Source organism: Pan paniscus, chromosome 12 (genome assembly GCF_029289425.2).
Source record: "Pan paniscus chromosome 12, NHGRI_mPanPan1-v2.0_pri, whole genome shotgun sequence".
Classification (NCBI taxonomy): Eukaryota; Metazoa; Chordata; class Mammalia; order Primates; family Hominidae; genus Pan; species Pan paniscus.
Window position 1 is genome coordinate 14,602,967 of NC_073261.2, and position 21,003 is coordinate 14,623,969.

A 21,003-nucleotide genomic window follows, 5' to 3' on the forward strand; every position below is an offset into this window, starting at 1 on the left:
AGCCGCCATAAAGAAACATGCCTGTCGACAACTTGATTTTAGTTCACTAAAATTCATGCCTGATTTCTGACTTGTGTACACTGTAAGATGACAAGTTTGTGTTATTTTAGGTCACTTACTTTGTAGAAATTTGTTACAGCAGTAATAGAACAAGTGGTTATCCATATGAGGCAAATTAGATTGGATACCTATCTCCAACAGAAATCAATTCAAGGTGAATTCCAGGAAAATACTTAAAACATTTAGATTAAAAATAAATGAGAATTTTTGTTACTTTTGGTAGGTCATAGAACCAAGGAAAACAAACATTAAGGAGGAAAAATGAACATATGACTACATCAAAATATAAAGCTTCTCTATTTGGATGATATCATAAGGTGACAAATCATAAACTGTAATATTTGCAACATATATATGAGTGAATAAATATACATTTAGAATATATATGAACTCCCAAAATTCAACAGGAAAAATAAGACATAGAACAAGCAAAATGCATAAACAAAAGAAGGCAAAACAAAAATAATGACTCATAATAATATGAAAAGAAGCTCATCTTCATAGATGAGCAGATAAATGCAAATTAAAACCACCCTGAGATGCTTTTTACATCCATGAGCCTGATAAAAGTTAGAGTCTAAAAGTAATAATTAACAAAGATGGGAAGTAACAGAAAATCTTGTCCATTACTGGTTAAAGTATAAACTGATACAGCTACTTTATAGAATATTGCATTATAGAATAAAGTTGTGAGTATGTATATGCAGTGACTCAGCATCTTCATTGCTAGTATGTACTCAAGAGAAACTTACAGGAGTGGACTAGGAAGTACATACAAAATGATTACAACATTGTTTGTTATATCAAAAAATGAAAAAGACACCCAATTTTCCAGCAAAAAAATAAGTAAAAATAAATCCTGGTGTATTCTAACAATGGAATAATATATAGCCATTAAAATAAATCAACTATTACTGTACATATGAATGTAGGTATCAGCAAAACATATTGTTTAGTGAAAAAGTAAGAAGCTGAAGAAGAATATATATAATATGGTTACATTTATATGAAGTCCAAAAACTTGCAAAATAAAGAAATGTATTTAGAAATAGATTCACATGTGAGAAAACTAGAAGAAAATTAATGAAAGGATAAAAGGGATAGCAGTAATTCTGAGTAGTTGAGGGGATTTCAATTGGAAAAAAATAGTATCATATTCTTTAAGTCAGGTAGTGGGTATTAGCATTTGTTTTACCATCGTTCTTTATTCTTATAGCTAAACTATATATTTTCAATGTATTTAATGTATTTTTTGCATAAATATTACACAATAAAAATGAGAAAACAAAAAAGTAGAAAATGATAAATTACAATAAAGAAATGGAGAGAAAATTATAATCTAGTTGAGTAATGGTATATTACATAGCTATTTTCTTAAGTAGATGTATGTACATGATGTATGCACGATTGTACATACATGTTCTTAATTATATATAAATATATGTACATATTTTTAATATAAAATACTAAACAAAGTACACCAAAATATTAGCTCCTATGTTAGTGAGATAATGTTTTGTTTTTTTGTATTTTAAGTTTTACATAGTAGGTGTATTTGTCTGTTTTCGTACTGCTATAAAGAACTGCCCAAGACTGGGTAATTTATAAAGGAAAGAAGTTTAATTGGCTCACAGTTCAGCACCGCTTGGGAGGCCTCAGGAAATCTACAATCATGGCGGAAGACAAAGAGGAAGCAAGCCAGCTTCTTCGCAAGGCAGCATGAAGAAGTGCCGAGCAAAGGGGAAAGAATCCCTTATAAAACCATCAAATCTCGTGAGAACTCACTATCACAAGAACAGCACAGAAGAAACTGCCCCCATGATTCAATTACCTCCACCTGGTCTCTCCCTTGACCTGCGGGGATTATGGGGGCTATGGGGATTACAATTCAAGATGAGATTCAGGTGGGGATACAAAGCCTAATCATATCAGTAGGCATGTGTTGAATTTTAAACTCAGAGAAAAATACTAGTGTTTTTATAGGATTCTTACTAAAGAAAAACCAGAAAGTAATAAACCATCTACGCTAAGACATAAAATTCAGTTGTTTAGTTACAAGATAGAATGTGGCCTTGTAAGAAAGCAAATTAACTTCTAACATACAAAGCCTTAGAGAAGATTCAAGTGACTGACGGATCTTAAACAGAGCTATTATTACAACTCAAACTGCAGTAAAATATCCTCAGCAACATAGATGTGTGTGTTTCACTAGTCAGAGCAATACAAATTTAATGAAACTCCATTGGTGGTGTTTTTAATCAGACAATTTCTGAAGATGTCCTGGCTTATTCATAGATGCAAGCCAAATCTCTAGAAGAGTATCATAATAAGAAAAAAAAAGAATACAGGCAATTGAGAGCTGTTCCAAAGTTTAGGGAGTTTTTGTAAGGAATTAATAAATAAAAATGTTCTTGAAAGAGAGAAATTAATATGCAGTTCATACTGCCAGAATTGCAGGCAATTTATCAAACTCCTCTAATCCTCCAAAATCGCTATTTTTTTTTGACACACACTTTACAGTACAGAAGAAAATGTCTCCGGCAATAAATCACAAAGTTAAAATTACCTAGTCTACAATTAACTAGACAGTGATGGTAAATCATTTTCTACCAAAAGAAAGAAATGTCTTGTCTATTCAGGTTCTGCTCTACTTAAAAGTTTTCCTTGTTGGCAAGCAAGTGGTTAGAAAATCATATTTTATACGTACATTCAGCTTAACTATCATTCAGCTCAGGAAGATGACTCAGGGCCTTATCCATACCTTCAAGTTTGCTCTTAGCAAGTAATTGTTTCAGTATCTATATCAAAAAGGCTTAAGTCTGCAACATGTTTCTGAATGATTAACAAGGTGATAGTCAGTTCTTCATTGAATCCTGGATGCTTTATTTTTCTTAATAAGAGGAATTCATATGGATCAGCTAGAAAAAAATTAAGAGGAAAATCACATGGAAAGTTACATATTATATATCTATTATATATATAATATTATATATCTATAATATTATATATCTATTAGATATATAATATATCTATATATTATATCTATTAGATATATAATATATATATAAATTATATATCTATTATATATAGTATTATATATCTATTATATATTATATATCTATTATATATATTATATATTGTATATCTGTTACATATATTATATATCTATTATATATATTATATATTGTATATCTATTACATATATTATATATCTATTATATATAGTATATCTATTACATATATTATATATCTATTATATATATTATATATTATATATCTATTATATATCATTTCCAAATTCCCCAGCGTTCATATTTGTCAGTGCAAGTAAAGAGCCTTAGTGCTGATGAGGTTTGAGGTATGACCATTTGGCCAGAATTTATGAACTCTACATGTCGCTTGATGTGTGCTTCAGGGTACACTTTTTTTTTTTTTTTTGAGACGGAGTCTTGCTCTGTCGCCCAGGCTGGAGTGCAGCGGTGCGATCTCAGCTCACCGCAAGCTCCGTCTCCCGGGTTCACGCCATTCTCCTGCCTGAGCCTCCTGAGTAGCTGGGACTACAGGCGCCCGCCACTATGCCCTGCTAATTTTTTGTATTTTTAGTACAGATGGGGTTTCACCGTGTTAGCCAGGATGGTCTCGATCTCCTGACCTCGTGATCCACCCGCCTCGGCCTCCCAAAGTGCTGGAATTACAGGTGTGAGCCACCACGCCCTGCCAGGGTACACTTTTAAGCAGAGACACTACTTTGAAGGTCATAAAAAATATAATAAGAGATAAGGCTAATTTCCTTTAATAATAATGAAATCCTTTAATAAAAATATAAAGGAATAATATAATAATTTTCTTTAATAAAATATAATAAGAGATAAGGCTAATTTCCTTTAATAAAATATACTAACTACATACCAACAGAATTCCAAAAAAAGAAATGGAGAGGAAGGGAGCATGGGTCATTAATCTTGTCAAAAATATAAAATTATATACGAGGAATTCCTAGAAACTGTTTTCCTTGTCTGCAGCCATTGTGCTGCTGCTACACAACTACCACAAGCAGCCCTTCACGCCCTCCTCCCAGTACAAAGCTAATTGACTTGTGAGAAATGTTAAGCTTGGAAGAGTCAGCATCGCTGCACTTATTTTTTATTCTACTCTGACATTAGAATAATCCTTGAGTGGGGGAAAGGTTAAAAACCCCCCTGGATAAGTGTTACTAATTAATGATGATTGTTTTAAACAATGTTTGGATAATTTTTCCTTGTCCCTTGACATAAACTTGATAAATAACTGAGAAGTCAGAAGGAGATTAGTGGGTTGATTAAATTCCATTCAGGTACTTAAAGTTAGCTCCAAAAATTTAGCTATTTATAAATTGTCATGCATTGTTAATGTATAAGAGATGTAGATTTCATTTATCTTTGGTGGAGCGAGATGAAGCAGTGAATCATTGAAGACTGAAAGAAAGAAAAAGGTCTTTTCCCTTTTCTTTAAGAAGCATCATTAGTTAAAAACATGTTAGTTGATACAGAGAACTATATTTAAAGGGACAGCAATAAGCAAATTGTTTACTCTGGTGATTATTGGAGTGACATTGCCTTTTAGTTGTACTTTCACAAAAATTCACAATATTTGCCAAAGTCAAGTTATCCATTACACTATTAATTTGTCATTCTTTTGTTTATATAGTCAATATCTCTATCTCAATTGGATCTATCTCAGCTGCTTCTAAACAAGCCACCATAGTCTCTCCCATTTCAACAATCTCTTCCAAGTACCATTTCATTTCTTCTTTTCATATTTTTGAAAACTTTTGAAAAACTACCTATTTTCCTCCTCCATTTCTTGTTCATTCCATTCTAGTGGACATGGAATCTGTTCCTCCTCCAAAACGGAATTTGGTAACCCTTAAATTACCAAACCCAAAACAATATGTTGTTTTTATCTTTACCTCTCTGTGGCATTTAATGATAAGACCACTACTTTCTTCTCTTTTACCCTTCTTTCTTGAATTCAGTCAAACAACGTACTTACATTTTTCGTCTTATTCTCCATCTTAGAAACCACCTCAGCTTTCTCCATTCAGCTATAAAATTGTGCTTTTCCTCAAAGATTAATCTGCCTCTCCTCTCACTCTATACTATCTCTGTTAGCTAATTTTATTTGTGCACATTGCTTATACTGGGCATTATATACACATATGCATGTGTGTACATGTGCACACACATACTGTATGTGGACATGTATATATATATGTGTGTGTATATATATAGTATATATATAAATTACAATAACATAAAGGTGGCATTTTAAATTAGTGGAAATTACCCTGATTTGATCACTACACATTCTATACATGTAAAGAAAATATCACTCTGTATCCCAAGAATATGTACAATTATGGTTTGTCAAATGAAAAAGTTCATACATTGAAAAATTTTAGATAAATATCAAACTTTCTCTGAAACTGTAACTGTAAAATGTAAAAAACAGTAATTGCTATATTGCTTATTTCTGAGTAGAAGAATATGAGACATTTCCCTAATCATTATGTGTAATTACAATTACATATATATATGTAATTGTAATTACACATAATGATTAGGGAAATGTCTCATATTCTATATATATAGACAGAAAGAGAGAAAATATATGAGGGAGAGAAGGAATCTTTCCATCTCCTTTGAGTTCCACGGTGTTGAGAGTCAGGACAACTGCAATTGCTTCATCATGCCTGCTTGCAATTATAGGGCTTTTGAACCATTTGTTCCCTCCTTAGATATCCTCATTTTTTTCAGATTCTTGCTTAGAAGTCACTCCTCCGTGGACCTCCTCTGACATATTAAACATTGCAGTCCATTATAAGCTGCAAGAGGACAGGGATTTTTGCCTGTTTTATTCCCTACTGTATCACCAGGGGCTACAGCAATATCTGACAAACAGTGGGCATGTAATGAATATTTGTTAAGTGAAGTAATAAATTCAATCAAATCACATCACCTGTTTAAAGCACTTCATTGGCTTCACATTGCACTTAGAATAAAGAGAAATTCTTTTTATACAATATAAGTTCCTGCAGAATGCAGACACTTTCTACTTCTCCAGCCTCTTTTCAACTCCTCTCCTACTAGCTTCTGTATTTAAGCCACATTAGACCTTTCTTCAGTTTTTTATATAGACTTTGTTGCATCACACCTCAGAGATTCTGTACATGTTCTTCCTCCTGCCTAGAAAGGATCGTCCCTCCACTTTCGCCAACTAATACCTGCTCAACTTTTCATCTCAGCAGGAGGCCCATTCTCTTTGGCAATCCTCTGGCCTCCAGCCCATTTATTATATGCTCACATGCCAACATGTACTTCGTACAGCATGTAACACAATTGCACTTTTATATTTTAACAAATTATATTTCCCATATTGAACTGTAAGTCTCCTGAAAGGAGGAATTTTGTTCTTGCTCATCATCAACTTTTTCAACATCCAGTGCACCATTTAGAACTTAGATGTAGTCAATACAGGTTTGTGGAATGAAAGAGGAAAAGAAAGAATTAATATTCCTTTAAATTAGGATGGCAAAGATCGTATATAGAAAATTGGCTAAGTTGTGGTCCATTCATGTTTGCTCCCAATTAAGGAGCACAGCTATGAAAAGGAAGGCTTCAAATTAATAACCAATAGATTTTTTAAAAAAGAAAACTGGCCAGGTACTGTGGCTTATATCTGTAATATCAGCATCTTGGGAGGCCAAGGCAGGATTACTTGAGCCCAGAAATTCCAGACCAGCCTGAGAATTTGGCAAAACTCTGTCTCTACAAAAAATACAAAAATTAGCCAAGTTTGGTGGCATGTGTCTGTAGTACCAGCTACTTGGGAGGCTGAGGTGGAACAATAGCTTGGGTCTGGGAGGTCAAGGCTGCAATGAGCTGTGATCGCACCACTGCACTCAAGCCTGGGTGGTAGATTAAGACCCTGTCTCAAAAAAAAAAAAAAAGAAAAATCACTGAGCAAAATAAGACATGTGAACGATCATGTCAAAGGTAAGAAAAATTAGGGGAACATTAAAAGCTTTCTTCCCAAGCCACTAAATCAACTTGACTAACAAAATTACCACTTGATTTAGCATTAGAAAATTACATTACATATCAAACATAAACCCATTAATCAAATACTAAAGAAATTTCTGAGTTAAATGGTATAATGTTAGCTTATGCCAGAGCTGACCTTGAAAGATTGTTCAAATATGGCTCAGTGTGATTGAAAGTTCTGTGTGAATATGTTTTTGGAAAGATAAAACAGCAACACCTTAGTGTATGTTTTTGAAATAAAATGTATCTGAGTAGCAGCAAAGTTATTCTCAAATTTCCATTTTATAGCTGGAGATGTTATACCGTGACATATATGATAGGACCCAATATGGATTAATCCCTTTTAGAAGTCAATCAGGAAGAGGGGAGCAGTTAAAACAGTTGCTTGGTTTACAAACATTAGAACAATTTTCTTATTCACACCATCTGATTATTGTATTTTATTTTTTCCCCAACGTTTAGACTACACAATGAGTTAAGAATGATAAAAATAAGCTCACCAATATACTATGTACATATTTACCAAAATCTGTGCATGCTTATACATATAAACACAGCTGATAATTTATTAGTTAGGCTCATTTGTAATTTTTGTCACTATAGACCAGTTTTTTATTTAAATTGAAGATTAGTATACATTTTAAATGATTAGTCAAAATTAAAAATCTAAAATGTGCTCTAAATACCTCTTAGGTCAGAAAAAAAAAGTCAAAAGCTAGAATATAGAGAAATTAAGAAATGCCCTAAATTTCTAATCTGACAAAAATTCATACAAGATTTAAATATTTTAATGGAAAATAGAACAGAACTAATCATTGAAGAAATTATAGAAAGGAAACAAAATAAACAGATTATATGGAGGATTTTTAGAAGATAAGTAAATAAATTAATATACTAGGAAAAAACAAGGGAAATATAATTGATAAATAAATACAGGTAAGAGTTCTTTTGAAATAATGATAAAATAGAAAATCTCTGTCAAAACTAAAAGGAAAGATGCATAAATATATAAATAAATGACAAAACGATGTTGCATACATATATGACTTTTTCAGAATCAAAAAATTTAAATTTCTGTAATAAAATTTAAATGTTTATAAATTTAAAAAACTAGAAGAAAGAAGGTTGACTGTTCACAATACAAATAAATGACAAATATTTGAGGTGATGGATATGCTAATTATCCTTATTTGATCATTGGACATTGTATACATGTATCAAAATATCACTCTGTATCCCATGAATATGTACAATTATTTGTCTCAAAAACAAACAAACAAAAGATAATGGGAGAATGTTGAAAACTCAGAGAGAAGAGCAACTCTCACAGATAGGGATCCAGATAACATTAGCAGCTGATTTCTCGGCAGAAACCTTGAAGGCCAGTAGGCAGTGGATTATATATTTAAAATAATGAAGAAACCTGTCAATTGAGAAATCTATAGCTGGAAAACTTATCCTTCAAAAATGAGGGAGAAATTAAGACATTTCCGGATTTTTTTTTAAAACTGAAAAAAAATCCATTTATCCCTGAATTTGCCATTCAAGAAGTGTTAAGTCCTTCAGGTTGAAATAAATGAACTCTAGGCAATAACTATATAAGTAAATAAGCAAGCTGTATGAATATACAAAGCTCTCTGGTAAAGGTAAATACATAAACAAACATAAAAACAGTCCTATTGTAATTTTGGTTTCTAACTCTGCTTTTTATTTTCTACATAATTTAAAAGTCAAATGCATAAAATATAATTGTAAATCTGTTAGCTGGTATACAATGAATAAAGATATAATTTGTTACATCAATAACATAAAAAGAGTAGAGCTATATGTATAGCAGTAGAATTTTGGTATGTGATTGAACTTAAGTTGAAATAAATTCAAATTAAAATGTTATAACTCTAGGATGTTATATGTAATTCTCATAGTAACCAAAAACGAAATATACATAGAATATAAACAAAAGGAAATGAGACTAGAAACAAAATGTGTCACTACAAAAAAATCAACTAAAGATAAAAAAGAAATAATTGAGAAAATAGCAAAAATCAGTAACTCTGACGTATTAAAACTTTCCATGCTACATAAATCTGAAAACTCTATTTCACATAAAACTGGAGCTGAAAGAGACAAATATTTACCTATAAAGTTAAAAGTTATATAGGGAACAAACACTAATTTTTTTTAGAAAAAATTATAAAAAGAGTAAAAATATGCCTTATACTACCCCAATTTCATGTTTTACAGCTCTGGGAAAATAGAAAATAAAATGTTCTGTTAGCATGAATCCCTCTGTGCCCCCAAAAAACCCTATGGATTGCATCATTATTACCTAAAAAGTCTATTATCAAATGCAGCAGAGTGATATTTTTTACAAGGTAGATATTAATTTTAGATATGGAATAATATTGGTGATTTCAATTTTATAACACTGGGTTAAGATGAAAGAATGAGAAGATAAAGGTCCCTCAGCAATATAACTCACAAACATGTTCAGAAGCAGTAAGAAGTTACATTAATTATCTTTTGAAAGTCAATAATCTACATCTTTAATGTATGCATATAGCATAGCTAATGTGCTATCGCTGGGTCCATTTATTCAATGAAAAATTGCCGCTATGTGTCAGACATTTTTCTAGACCTAGGAATGGATACATAAGTGAACAAAGCAAAGATTCTGGTTCTTGTAGAGTTTCCATTAAAAGACCATTTAGTAAAACTTTTCTTCCCCCAAATTATAAAATCTGTAAGATGATTTAACAACATGTGTAAAAGTCATTGTGGGCCAGGCACGGTGGCTCATACCAGATGTGGTGACTCATAGCACTCTGTCACCCAGGCTGGAGTGCAGTGGCACAATCTCGGCTCACTGCAACCTCTGCCTCCTGGGTACAAGCGATTCTCCTGCCCCAGCTTTCTGAGTAGCAAGGACTACAGGTGCACACCACCACGCCTGGGTAATTTTTGTACTATTAGTACAGACGGAGTTTCACCATGTTGGCCAGGCTGGTCTCGAACTCCTGACCTCAAATGATCCGTCTACCTCGGCCTCCCAAAGTGCTGGAATTACAGACGTGAGCCACAATGCCCGGCCTTATTTTCTACAACTTTGGAAACTTTAGCATATACCCCAAATCTGTAAGACATAATATTATAATTCAAATGCAACTCATGGCTTCTCATTGTACTCTTTCTCTAGCTTTTGAATTATTTATTCTAATACCAGTTTTAATTCTGACACAAAAGCATGGGAGTTCTAATCAAAATCCAACCTTTTATCATAAAAACTATGAAGAAATTATGAGTAGAACTTAAAAAGGAAAATAGGCCTATTAATTAGATTTGTCTTTGTAGCATTTAACTCTATAATAAATATAATATTTTATGCCTATGAGTACCCAACAAAGCCTCCAGCTTCTATTTAGATATAAAATGTAAAAGTCAGTACTGGATCCACAAGCAAGACTATGGTAAAGAAATTTCTCCAGCAAACCAGCTTCTTTCACATGATGTTACATGTTTCTTTTGTTTTTTCATTTTGGCAAATATTGATTGTCATCTTCGTGTTTGTCTATGTCCTAAGTGCTGGGATACAGAATCTGAAAAGATGGACACAGGACCTGCCTTCAAGTTCACCCTTTCTTTTTTTTTTTTTTTTTTTTTGAGATGGAGTTTTGCTCTTGTCGCCCAGGCTGGAGTGTAATGGTGAAATCTCGGCTCACTGCAACCTCCACCTCCAGGGTTCAAGTGATTCTCCTGCCTCAGCCTCCCAAGTAGCTGGGATTACAGGTCCCAGCCACCACGCCTAGCTAATTTTTGTATTTTTAGTAGAGACAGCGTTTCATCATGTTGGTCAGGCTGGTCTCGAACTCCTAACCTTAGGTAGTCGACACACCTCGGCCTCCCACAGTGCTGAGATTACAGGCATGAGCCACCACACCCTGCTAGGAGTTCACGCTTTAGTTGGGGAAAATATACAATAAGCAAGCCAGTTTTTAAAATGAGAACTGCAATTAGAGTTAAATGCTACAAAGACAAACTCACAGGAAGATGGGATGTAGAATGATAAGGCTCTCAGAATAGTAAGAGAAACTATTGCTTCTTACGATGTTTGTCTTTCTTTGTATCGGTGCTCAGCTGAGTCTGCAGTGCTTCAGAGGCAGCTTTCATTTTATAAAAATCTATGATTTCTCCTTCCAGTTGTTTTTTCTCTTCCTCGAGCTTCCTTATCTCCTCCTGTTGAATCATTTTAAGATGCTCGAACTTGTCCTGCAGCTGTGAAACCAATGTGCAGTTGTGACACCAAAGCAGTGTGGCTGAACACCTAAAAGAATATGCTTTTTTCTGATTATCAAACAAACCCAAATCATCACAGTAGAGCACGATCTTAATAACAATCTCAAAAACTCAGGAGTAAACACTCACATATGGAATTTTTCTTTTCTTTCTCTTTTCCTTTTATAAGATGGAGTCTCACTCTGTTGCCCAGGTTGGAGGGCACTGGTGCGATCTCAGCTCACTGCAACCTCCATCTCCCAGTTCAAGTGATTCTCCTGCCTCAGCCTCTTGAGTAGCTGGGACTACAGGCATGCACCACCACTACAGGCGTGTGCCACCACACCTGGCTAATTTTTGTATTTTTAGTAGAGATGGGGTTTTGCCATGTTGGCCAGGCTGGTCTCGAACTCCTGACCTCAGGTGATCCTCCCGCTTTGGCCTCCCAAAGACTTTTTTTTTTTTTAATATAGAGACAAGTTCTCAGTATGTTGCCGAGGTTGGTCTCAAACTCCTGAGCTCAAGTGATCCTCCCACGTCAGCTTCCCAAAGTGCTGGGGCTGACTGGATGCAGTGGCTCATGCTTGTAAACTCAGCACTTTGGGAGGCCAAGGTGGGAGGATCGCTTGAGCCCAGGAGTTCAAGACCAGACTGGGTGATATAACACAATAGTAAACTTCAATAGGAGAGAGAATCTGTAAACTTGAATATAGATCTTCTGAAATTATCCAGTCAGAGGACAAAGAAAAAAAGAATAAAAAAGAGAAAAGAAGGTTGGGTGTGGTGGCTCAAGCCTGTAATCCCAACACTTTGGGAGGCCGAGGCAGGCAGATTAAGAGGTCAGGAGTTCAAGATCAGCCTGGCCAACATGACAAAACCCCATCTCTACTAAAAATACAAAAATTAGCCGGGTGTGGTGGCACACACCTGTAGTCCCAGCTACTTGGGAGGCTGAGGCAGGAGAATCGCTTGAACCCAGGAGGCGGAGGTTGGAGTGCAATGTGAGCCGAGACCACACATTACACTCCAGCCTGGGTGACAGAGCATGACTCTGTCTCAAAAAAAGAAAAAAAAAAGAAAAGAAAAGAGACAGAGAAAAGAAAGCCAACAAGACACCATTAGGCAAACCATTGTCAGGTTATGGGAGTTTGAGAAGGAAAGTAGAGAAAGGAGAAGAAAGCTTATTTAAAGAATGGCTGAAAACTGCCTAAATCATGGGAAAGATTTAGACATCTAAATCCATGAAGCTTAAAGATTCCTAAAGAGGTTCAAACCAAATAGATACTCACCAAGTCACAATATAATCAAATAGTCAAAAGTTAAAGAAACTTTGCAGGTCAGGACGGAATCGAATAATACATTCAAAGTGCTGAAAGAAAAAAACTGCCAGCAACTAATATTATGTCTGACAAAGCTGTCCTTCAGAAAGAAAAAAGAAATAACGTGTTTCCTCGACAAACAAAGTTGAGGGCATTCAGGACTACTAGGTCTACCTTAAAAAAATGCTTAACGGAGTTTTTCAAGTAAAAATGAATGAAGTTGGGAGCGGTGGCTCATGCCTGTAATCCCATTTTTGGAGGCTGAGGTGGGTGGATCACCTGAGGTCCGGAGGTCAAGACCAGCCTGGCCAACATGGCAAAACCCCACCTGCAGTAAAAATACAAAAAATTAGCCAGGTATGAAGGCCACTGAGATCATGCCACTGCACTCCAGCCTGGGTGACAAGAGTCAAACTATATTTCAAAAACAAAAAACAAAACAAACAAAAAAAACAAAACTTGAGGCCTGGCCTTCTGCTCCTCTCCAACCCCCCCTTCTCTGGGCCCAAGCCACCTTGGCTGAGGAGGGGGTGAGGAGGTGTGAGCCCCTGCCAGGAACCCCCTGCCCGGACCAAGTACTCGGCCCCCAGGCCTGCGTTCAGTGAGGCCTCCCGTGGCGTCAGCATGTTCGTGTGGAGGAATGTGGACGGTCACTCTGCGGCTGTGTTCCCCTGGTACTCCATCCCCTTCCTGACCCCTCCCTGCAGCCACATGAGGCCAGCAACCTGCCAGTCACTCAGTGGCCTCCAACCAGAGAAAACAACCTGCCAAGTTGGCAGCTGTTGCTCATGAGCATCCACCAGGTGGGACAGGGAGTGTTGACCCTGGGCGGCCCCCTGGAGCCACCTGCCCTGAAAGCCCAGGGCCCGCAACCCCACACACTTTGGGGGTAGTGGAACCTGGTAAAAGCTCACCTCCCACCATGGAGGAGGAGCCCTGGGCCCCTCAGGGGAGTCCCTGCTGGACAGTGAGACAGAGAATTACCATGATGATGCTTTCCTGTCCATCATGTCTCCTGACACCCAGTTGCCTCTACCACTCAGATGATGTCAGGCCCAGTCCCTCAGTGCCCTGCGCAAGGAACAGGACTCATCTTCTGAGAAGGATGGACGCAGCCCCAACACATGGGACAAGGACCACATCCGGTGGCCCATGAGTGGCGGTCATGATCTTCAGCAAGTGGCACCAGGCCCTGGCGGGGCGCACCAGGGTCACCCCAACCAGGATAACCGGACCATCAGCCAGATGCTGAGCAAGCGGTGGTACACCCTGGGGCCCAATGAGACGCAGAAATACCACGACCTGGCCTTCCAGGTGAAGGTGGCCCACTTGCAACAAGGACCGAAAGAAGTCCAGCTCAGAGGCCAAGCCCACAAGCCAGGGGCTAGCAGGAGTGTAACAAGGGCTCGTGGGAGCGGAGCATATCAGAGACGGGCACTGCCACTGCCACTGCCACTGCCCCTGGGGTGTCCTCTGAACTCCTGTCAGTTGCAGCCCAAACACTCCAGAGCTCGGATACCAAGGAGCAGCTTCTGTGGGGCAGAACGGCTGCACACAGTCAGGGAACCTGGCTCAGCCTGGCCCAAGCCTTCTCCCACAGCAGGGTACACAGCCTGGACGGCAGGGAAATAGATCATCAGGCACTACGGGAACTGACACAGGTGGTGTCTGGCACTGCATCATACTCTGGCCCAAAGCCTTCTACTCAGTATGGCACTCCAGGCCACTTTGCAGCCCCTGGTGAGGGAGGTGACCAGTGGGCAGCCCTGCTGCTGCCCACCTGAGCTGCTCATTCCCAGCACATGGCCAGTGAGGACATAGTGAGTGACGAGGAGCACACGGTCATCCATGAGGAGGAGGGGATGATGATGTCATTGCTGATGATGGCTTTAGCACCACTGACACCGATCTCAAGTTCAAGGAGTGGGTGACCGACTGAGAGTGGGGACAACTCTGGGGGGAGCCAGAGGGCAACAAGGGCTTTGGTGGGAAGGTATTTGCACCTATCATTCCTTCCTCCTTTACTCCAGCCGCCCCTTGCTGGATCCTGAGCCCCCAGGGTCCCCCGATCCACCTGCAGCTTTTGGCAAAGTCTATGGTCCCACCCTGTCCTCCTCCTACACATACTCGGATGCTTCCTCCTCAACCTTGGCACCCACCTCCTTCTTACTGGGCCCAGGAGCCTTCAAAGCCCAGGAGTCTGGTCAAGGCAGCAGAGCGGGCCCCCTATGGCCCCTACCCCTGGGGATGGGGGCCCAGGGATGCCTTCCAAGGTGACCTGCTTCCTCCCAATGGATCCTGCCACCTTCTGGTGCAAGAGACCTGAAAGTGTGGGCAACCTGGAGCTACCAGGCTCCTCAGTCATCAGGGTCCCTCCCAACACTAAGGCTTTCCTAGGCAGGAGCTGGGCTGAGCCACCCGGGGGGCAGAGCCTGAAGAGAAACTGACTGGGCTTTCGGGGTCGGGGCAGAGGGAACCCCACGGACATGGATCCCACACTGGAGGACCCCACCACGCCCAAATGTAAGATGAGAAGATGCTCCAGCTGCAGTCCAAAGCCCAACACCCCCAAGTGTGCCATGTGTGATGGGGACAGCTTCCCCTTTGCCTGTACAGGTGCAGAAGCCGAGGACAGGCGCAGGGAACCGGAGACCGAGAAGGCGCTGTCCTCTTCACTGCACGTGCCCTGGACCAGTGCCGGCCCTGATCATGCAGCTCTTCCAGGCCCACTGCTTCTTCCCGTCCACTAGGCCACAGCCGCCCTCCAGGCCCACTATGCACACATCTTCCCCTCCAAGGTTTGTTCTGCCTCTGCCCTGACTCCCAGCCCTGTGGGGGTCCTGACCGCACCTCACCTGGCTCAGACTCTTGATGCTGCCCTGGCTGCCCCACCACTGCCTCTGCCCGAGAGTCACGTGAGGCTGAGAGTAGGGGCAGGGGCAGCAGTGGTGCCAGTTGGGGGGCAGTCCAGTGGGAGGAGCCTCAGCCTCGCGGGCTGCTCCGTGGGACTGATGACTGCATGATCTTCTGGGCACCTCACGGATCTTCAACTGCAGGTGAAACGGATGCTGGTGGTGGGTGCAGGGCCGCTGGGAGCTGCTGCATGGTTCCCAGAGGCTGGACTGGGGCAGGTGCCAACTGAAGCTGCTGGGGCAGCATGGGCAGGATGTTCTGCACACAAACCTTGGAGAAGAAGATGTGTGCATAGCGGGTCCACTGCTGCTGCCCCTGCCCTGACTCCCAGCCCTGCCTGACCCCACCTCAACCTGCTCAGGCTCTGGCGCAACCCTGGCTGCCCTGCCACTGCCTCTGCCCCAGAGTTGGGGCCTTGACAGCCTGGTTGGAAGGGGACACCCCAGCCCTGCCTCAACACCTGGGAGTCTCCATAACTACCACAGGCAGGTGGGCAACCCCAAAGATCCCAGGACTCACAGTACCCCCTGAGAACATGGACAGTATGTGGGGGTAGCAATGGAGGGCAGGATGGTTATCTTCTCCCAGGTAAAGCCATTTAATCCTTTCAGTTTGGGACGGAGTAAGGCCTGCCTCTTTTTTTTTTTTTTTTTTTTTGAGACCGAGTCTTGCTCTGTCACCCAGGCTGGAGTGCAGTGGTGCGATCTTGGCTCACTGCAACCTCTTCCCGCCGGGTTCACGCCATTCTCCTGCCTCAGCCTTCCGGGTAGCTAGGATTACAGGTGCACGCTACCACGTCCGGCTAATTTTTGTATTTTTAGTACAGACGGGGCTTCATCATCTTGGCCAGGCTGATTTCGATCTCCTGACATCGTGATCTGCCTGCCTCCCCCTCCTAAAATGCTGGGATTACAGGCGTGAGCCACCACGCCTGGCCAAGGCCTGCTCCTCTTATCTATACCCCCTACCCCTGCAGCTGTGCCGGGGGAAAGCTGGGCAGTTTCCCTCCTCCGAGCCCCTGTACATACCATGAATTGTGGGACCTTCAGAGCTTTTCACTTTTTGGAAAATAGCTCCTGCTGGGCTACAAGATGGAGTGTGAAGAGGGCCTTGGGCCACAGGGAGGCGCCTGTGGACTAGGGGGAGTTCATGCACCCCTTCTTTCCCCAGAGGGGCTGGACTCAGGCGAGTATGGGGGTGGGGGCTCCTGCACTTCGACACAGGCAGCGGGAGGGTTTTCTCCCCATTCCCTCTGCACTCCCAACTTGAGCTATACTTTTTAAGAAAGTGATTCACCCTGCCTTTGCCCCCTTCCCCAGAACAGAACACGTTGATCATGGGCGATAGTTTTCATTGTGCCAAAAAGTTGCCATGACCGTCATTAAACCTGTTTAACACCAAATAATAAGGAAAATAAAATAAAAAATTCGGGCATGGTGCAGAAACTCACTCCAAATAAATTACCTACCAAAATGTGTAATGGTGGAAATATTCCAAAATTCAATATTTTGGGATTTATACACAAAAGATAAACAAATTAGAGGCCAAGAGGCTGCCGGAAGGGAAAAACGGGGCCTGGAAAGGCCGTTGTGAGGAATGAGCTGGGCCTAAAGAGGCCACTGGCAGGCAGTAGCTGGACCTGCCGAAGTGGCCGAAAGGCAGGAACTTTGGACTGGGGAGGCCGCAGTGAGGCGAGAGCTAGCTGGGCCTGGAGAGTCCACTGTGAGGCCGAGGCCGAGGCCGGGCCCATGCAGGCCTTCGAGAGGCAGGAGGCCGGGCCTGCAAAGTCCGACTGGAGATCAAGTTCTGCGCCTGAAGAGGCTGCCAAAAGTCAAAAGCGGGGCCTGGGAAGGCCGCCGAGAGCCATGAGCTGGGCTGGGCCGAAAGAGGCCACTGGGAGGCAGGAGGAGCTGGGCCTGGAGAGGCTGACTCGAGGAAGTTTTGCACCTGGAGAGGCCGCCGAGAGGACGGAGCTGGGCCCGGGGAGGCCGACTTGCTGCTCTTCCAGGCCCACTTCCAGGCCGACTTGAGGACGACTTGGGCCTGCAGAGGCCGCCGGGAGGCCCAAGCTAGGCCTAGAGGAGCCCACCGACCGGAGGCCGTTTGGGGCCTGCAGATGCCATCGGAGGGCAGGAGCTGAGCCTGGAGAGGCCACCGTGAGGCCTGAGCTGGGCCTGGGGAGCTTGGCTTAGGGAAGTTGTGGGCCTATCAGGGCCGCTGGGAGCTGGGCAGGAGCTGAGTCCAAAGACGTTGTTGGGACCTGGAGTCGGCCCAGAGTCCGGCCCGGAGATGCAGCCGGGAGGAAGAGCTGGGCCCGGAGAGGACACCGGGAGGCTGCAAGTGGGTCTGAGAGGCCAACTTGAGGAGGCCTGGCCTCCGCCTCCCGCATGGCCCAGCTGTTCCTCCTGGCTGCATCTCCCGCCTCCCAGCAAACAAGCTCTTTTGGCTCAGCTCCCGCCTGCGTTTGTAGACCCCGAAGTTTTTGCAACCAAGCTCTTCAGACCCACATCCCTTCTCCCAGTGACTGAACAGTCCCAGCTCCGGCTGGAGAAGGGCGTCTGCAGACCCCGCTGTTGCCTCCCAGGGGAGTCACCAGGCCCAGCTCTCGCCCCACCGCGACCTCCCGGGCCCAAGTCCCTGCCTACCTCCCAGCAGCCCGCGAGCGAACCTGCTCCTCCCTCACGGTGGCCTGTTGAGGCAGGGGCTCACGCTGACCTCTCTAAGCATGGGGGGGGCCGGTGTGAGGCAAGGGGCTCCCGCGGACCTGTCAGCGTGGGAGGGGCCGGTGTGAGGCAAGGGCTCAGGCTGACCTCTCTCAGCGTGGGAGGAGCCAGTGTGAGGCAGGGGCTCACGCCTCTGGGCAGGGTGCCAGAGGCATGAGTTGGGCATCAACAGGCCACCGTGAGGGAGGAGCTGGGCCGCACGCGGGCTGCTGGGAGGCAGGCAGGGACTTGGCCCCGGGAGGCCGCCGTGGGGGCAAGAGCTGGGCTTGGAGAGGCCCCTGGGAGGCAAGGGCGGGGCCTGCAGACGCTGTTCTCCAACCAGTGCTGGGCCTGTACAGGCCACCAGGAGGCAGGAAGTGGGCCCTCAGAGCTTGGCTGGAGAAAGTTCGGGGCCTACAAATGCGGTTGGGAGCTGGGCAGGAGTTGAGCCAAAAGAGCTTGCTTACTTGCTGGGAGGCAGGGCCGGGAGAGGCTGACTTCAGGACATCTTGGGCCTGCGGCGGTCGCCGGGAGGCCCGAGCTTGGCGTGGAGGAGCCCACCGACCGGAGATCATTTGGGGCCTGGAGATGCCATCGGAGGGCAGGAGTTCATCCTGGAGAGGCCACCGTGAGGCCTGACCTGGGCCTGGGGAGCTTGGCTTGAGGAAGCTGTGGGCCGACCAAGGCCGCCAGGAGATGGGTAGGCACTGAGTCCAAAGAGGTTGTTGAGAGGCAGGAGTCGGGCCTGGAGACACAACCAGGAAGAAGAGCTGGGCCCAGAGAGGATGCCCGGAGGGTGCAAGTGGGTCTGGAGAGGCCGACTTGAGGAGGTTCTGGGCCCGGAGAGGCCGCCGGAAGGGAAAAACTGGGCCTGGAAAGGCCGTTGTGAGGAATGAGCCCCATGGGCCTGAAGAGGCCACTGGCAGGCGGGAGCTGGGCCTGCCGAAGCGGCCGAGAGGCAGGAGCTTTGGACTCGGGAGGCCGCAGTGAGGCGACAGCTAGCTGGGCGTGGAGAGTCCGCTGTGAGGCAGAGGCTGGGCCTGTGCAGGCCTTCGGGAGGCAGGAGGCTGGGCCTTGTCGAGGCCTGCAGAGGCCACCAAAAGTCAAAAGCAGGGCTTGGGAAGGCCGCCGGGAGGCATGAGCTGGGCTGGGCCGAAAGAGGCCACTGGGAGGCAGGAGGAGCTGGGCCTGGAGAGGCTGCCAAAAGGCAGGAGCTTCGCCTGAGGATGCCACAGTGAGACACCATCTGGGTCTGGAGGGTCCACTGTGAGGCAGAGGCTGGCCTGTAGAGTCCGACAGTAGACAGAAGTTGGGCAAAAGGCTGATTTGAGGAAGTTTTGGGCTTCAAGAGTCAGCCACGAGGCAGGCACTAGGCCTGGAAATGGCCCGACAGTCATGACTTGGGCCTAAATGGGCCACTGTAAGGGAGGAGCTGTGCCTGTTGAGGCTGCTGGCAGGCAGGCAGAAATTTGGCCTGGGGCAGCTGCCATGAGGCAAGAGCTGGGCCTGGAAAAAGCCCCTGGGAGGCAAGAGCAGGGCCTGCAGAGGCTGTTCTCAAGTCAAAGCTGGGCCTGTTCATGCCACCGGGAAGCAGAAGGTGGGCCGGGAGAGTTTGACTTGAGGAAGTTTTGGGCCTACATTGGCCGCCATGAGCTGGACAGGAACTGGGCCAAAAAAGGCTGTTGTGAGGCAGCAGTTGTGCCTGTAGACCCAGCCAAGAGGAAGAGCTGGGCCTGGAGAAGCCCCCATGAGGCAGAGGTTGAGCCTGTAGACGCTAACAGGAGGCAGGAGCTGGGCGTGGAGAGGTCAACTTGAGGAGATTTTGGGCCTTCATAGGCCACCAGGAGGCAGCAGTTGGGACTAGAGAGTCTGACTTGAGTAAGTTTTGGGCCCGGAGATGACGTCCTGGGACAGGAGTTGGGCCTGGAGAGGCCACCGTGAGGCATAAGCTGGATGTAGAGAGGCCAGTGTGAGGTAAGACCTGGGCCTGTCTAGGCTGCTGGGAGACAGGCAGGAATCTGGCCAGGGAAGGTTGCCATGAGACAAAAGTTGGGCCTGGAAAGGCCCTTGTGAAGCATGAGCTTGGCCTAAAGAGGCCACTGGGTGGCAGGAGCTGGGTGTGTAGAAGCTGCTGAAAGGTTGGGAGCTTGGCTTGGGGGGTCCACAGTGAGGCAGATGCTGGGCGTGAAGAATCTGCTGTGAGGCAGATGTTGGGACTGTAGAGGCCGACGGGAGGCAGAGGCTGGGCCTGGAGGGGCCACCAAGATGCAGGAGCTGGGCCTGGAGAGGCTGCAAAGAAGCATGGGCTGGGCCTGGTGAGGTCGACTTGAGAAAGTTCAGGGCCTGGAGAGAAGGCTGGGAGGCAGGAGCTGGGTCTAAAGAGGCCATTGTAACGATGGAGCTGTGCCTGTGGAGGCTGTTGTGAGGCAGTAGCCTCATCTGCGGAGACTGCCGTGAGGTAGGGTATGGGCCTAAATAGGCCATGGTGAGTCATGAGCTTGGTCTGTAGAGGCTGACTGGAGAAAGTGCTGGGCCTGGAGAGGCTGCCGGGAGGTAGGAGCTGGGCCAAAAGATGTAAGCACATTTGCATTTATTAGGCACTTTATTTCCATTATTACACTGTAATATATAATAAAATAATTATAGAACTCACCA

General features: G+C 44.1%; 2 protein-coding genes and 2 pseudogenes across 2 annotated transcripts; 1 reads left to right on the forward strand and 3 right to left on the reverse strand.

Annotated features, from left to right (window-relative positions):
- The window catches only part of LOC129397210 (protein capicua homolog), a 36,796-nt pseudogene extending 20,698 nt beyond the window's left edge, over positions 1-16,098 (forward strand).
- A 1,028-nt stretch (positions 16,099-17,126) lies between these two features.
- Positions 17,127-18,153, reverse strand: LOC129397211 (putative uncharacterized protein FLJ44672; annotated as a pseudogene).
- Positions 17,127-19,838, reverse strand: LOC129397212 (chromosome alignment-maintaining phosphoprotein 1-like). Its single transcript, XM_063595062.1, is given in 3 exon segments — positions 17,127-19,340; positions 19,342-19,690; positions 19,768-19,838. Coding segments are annotated over 3 exon segments (1,266 nt in total). The 3' UTR covers positions 17,127-18,494.
- On the reverse strand, positions 19,664-21,003 carry LOC117978481 (putative uncharacterized protein FLJ46235). The gene has a single exon (XM_034951262.3). The coding sequence runs from the start codon at positions 20,830-20,832 to the stop codon at positions 20,209-20,211; it is 624 nt and encodes a 207-aa protein (XP_034807153.2). The 5' UTR covers positions 20,833-21,003; the 3' UTR covers positions 19,664-20,208.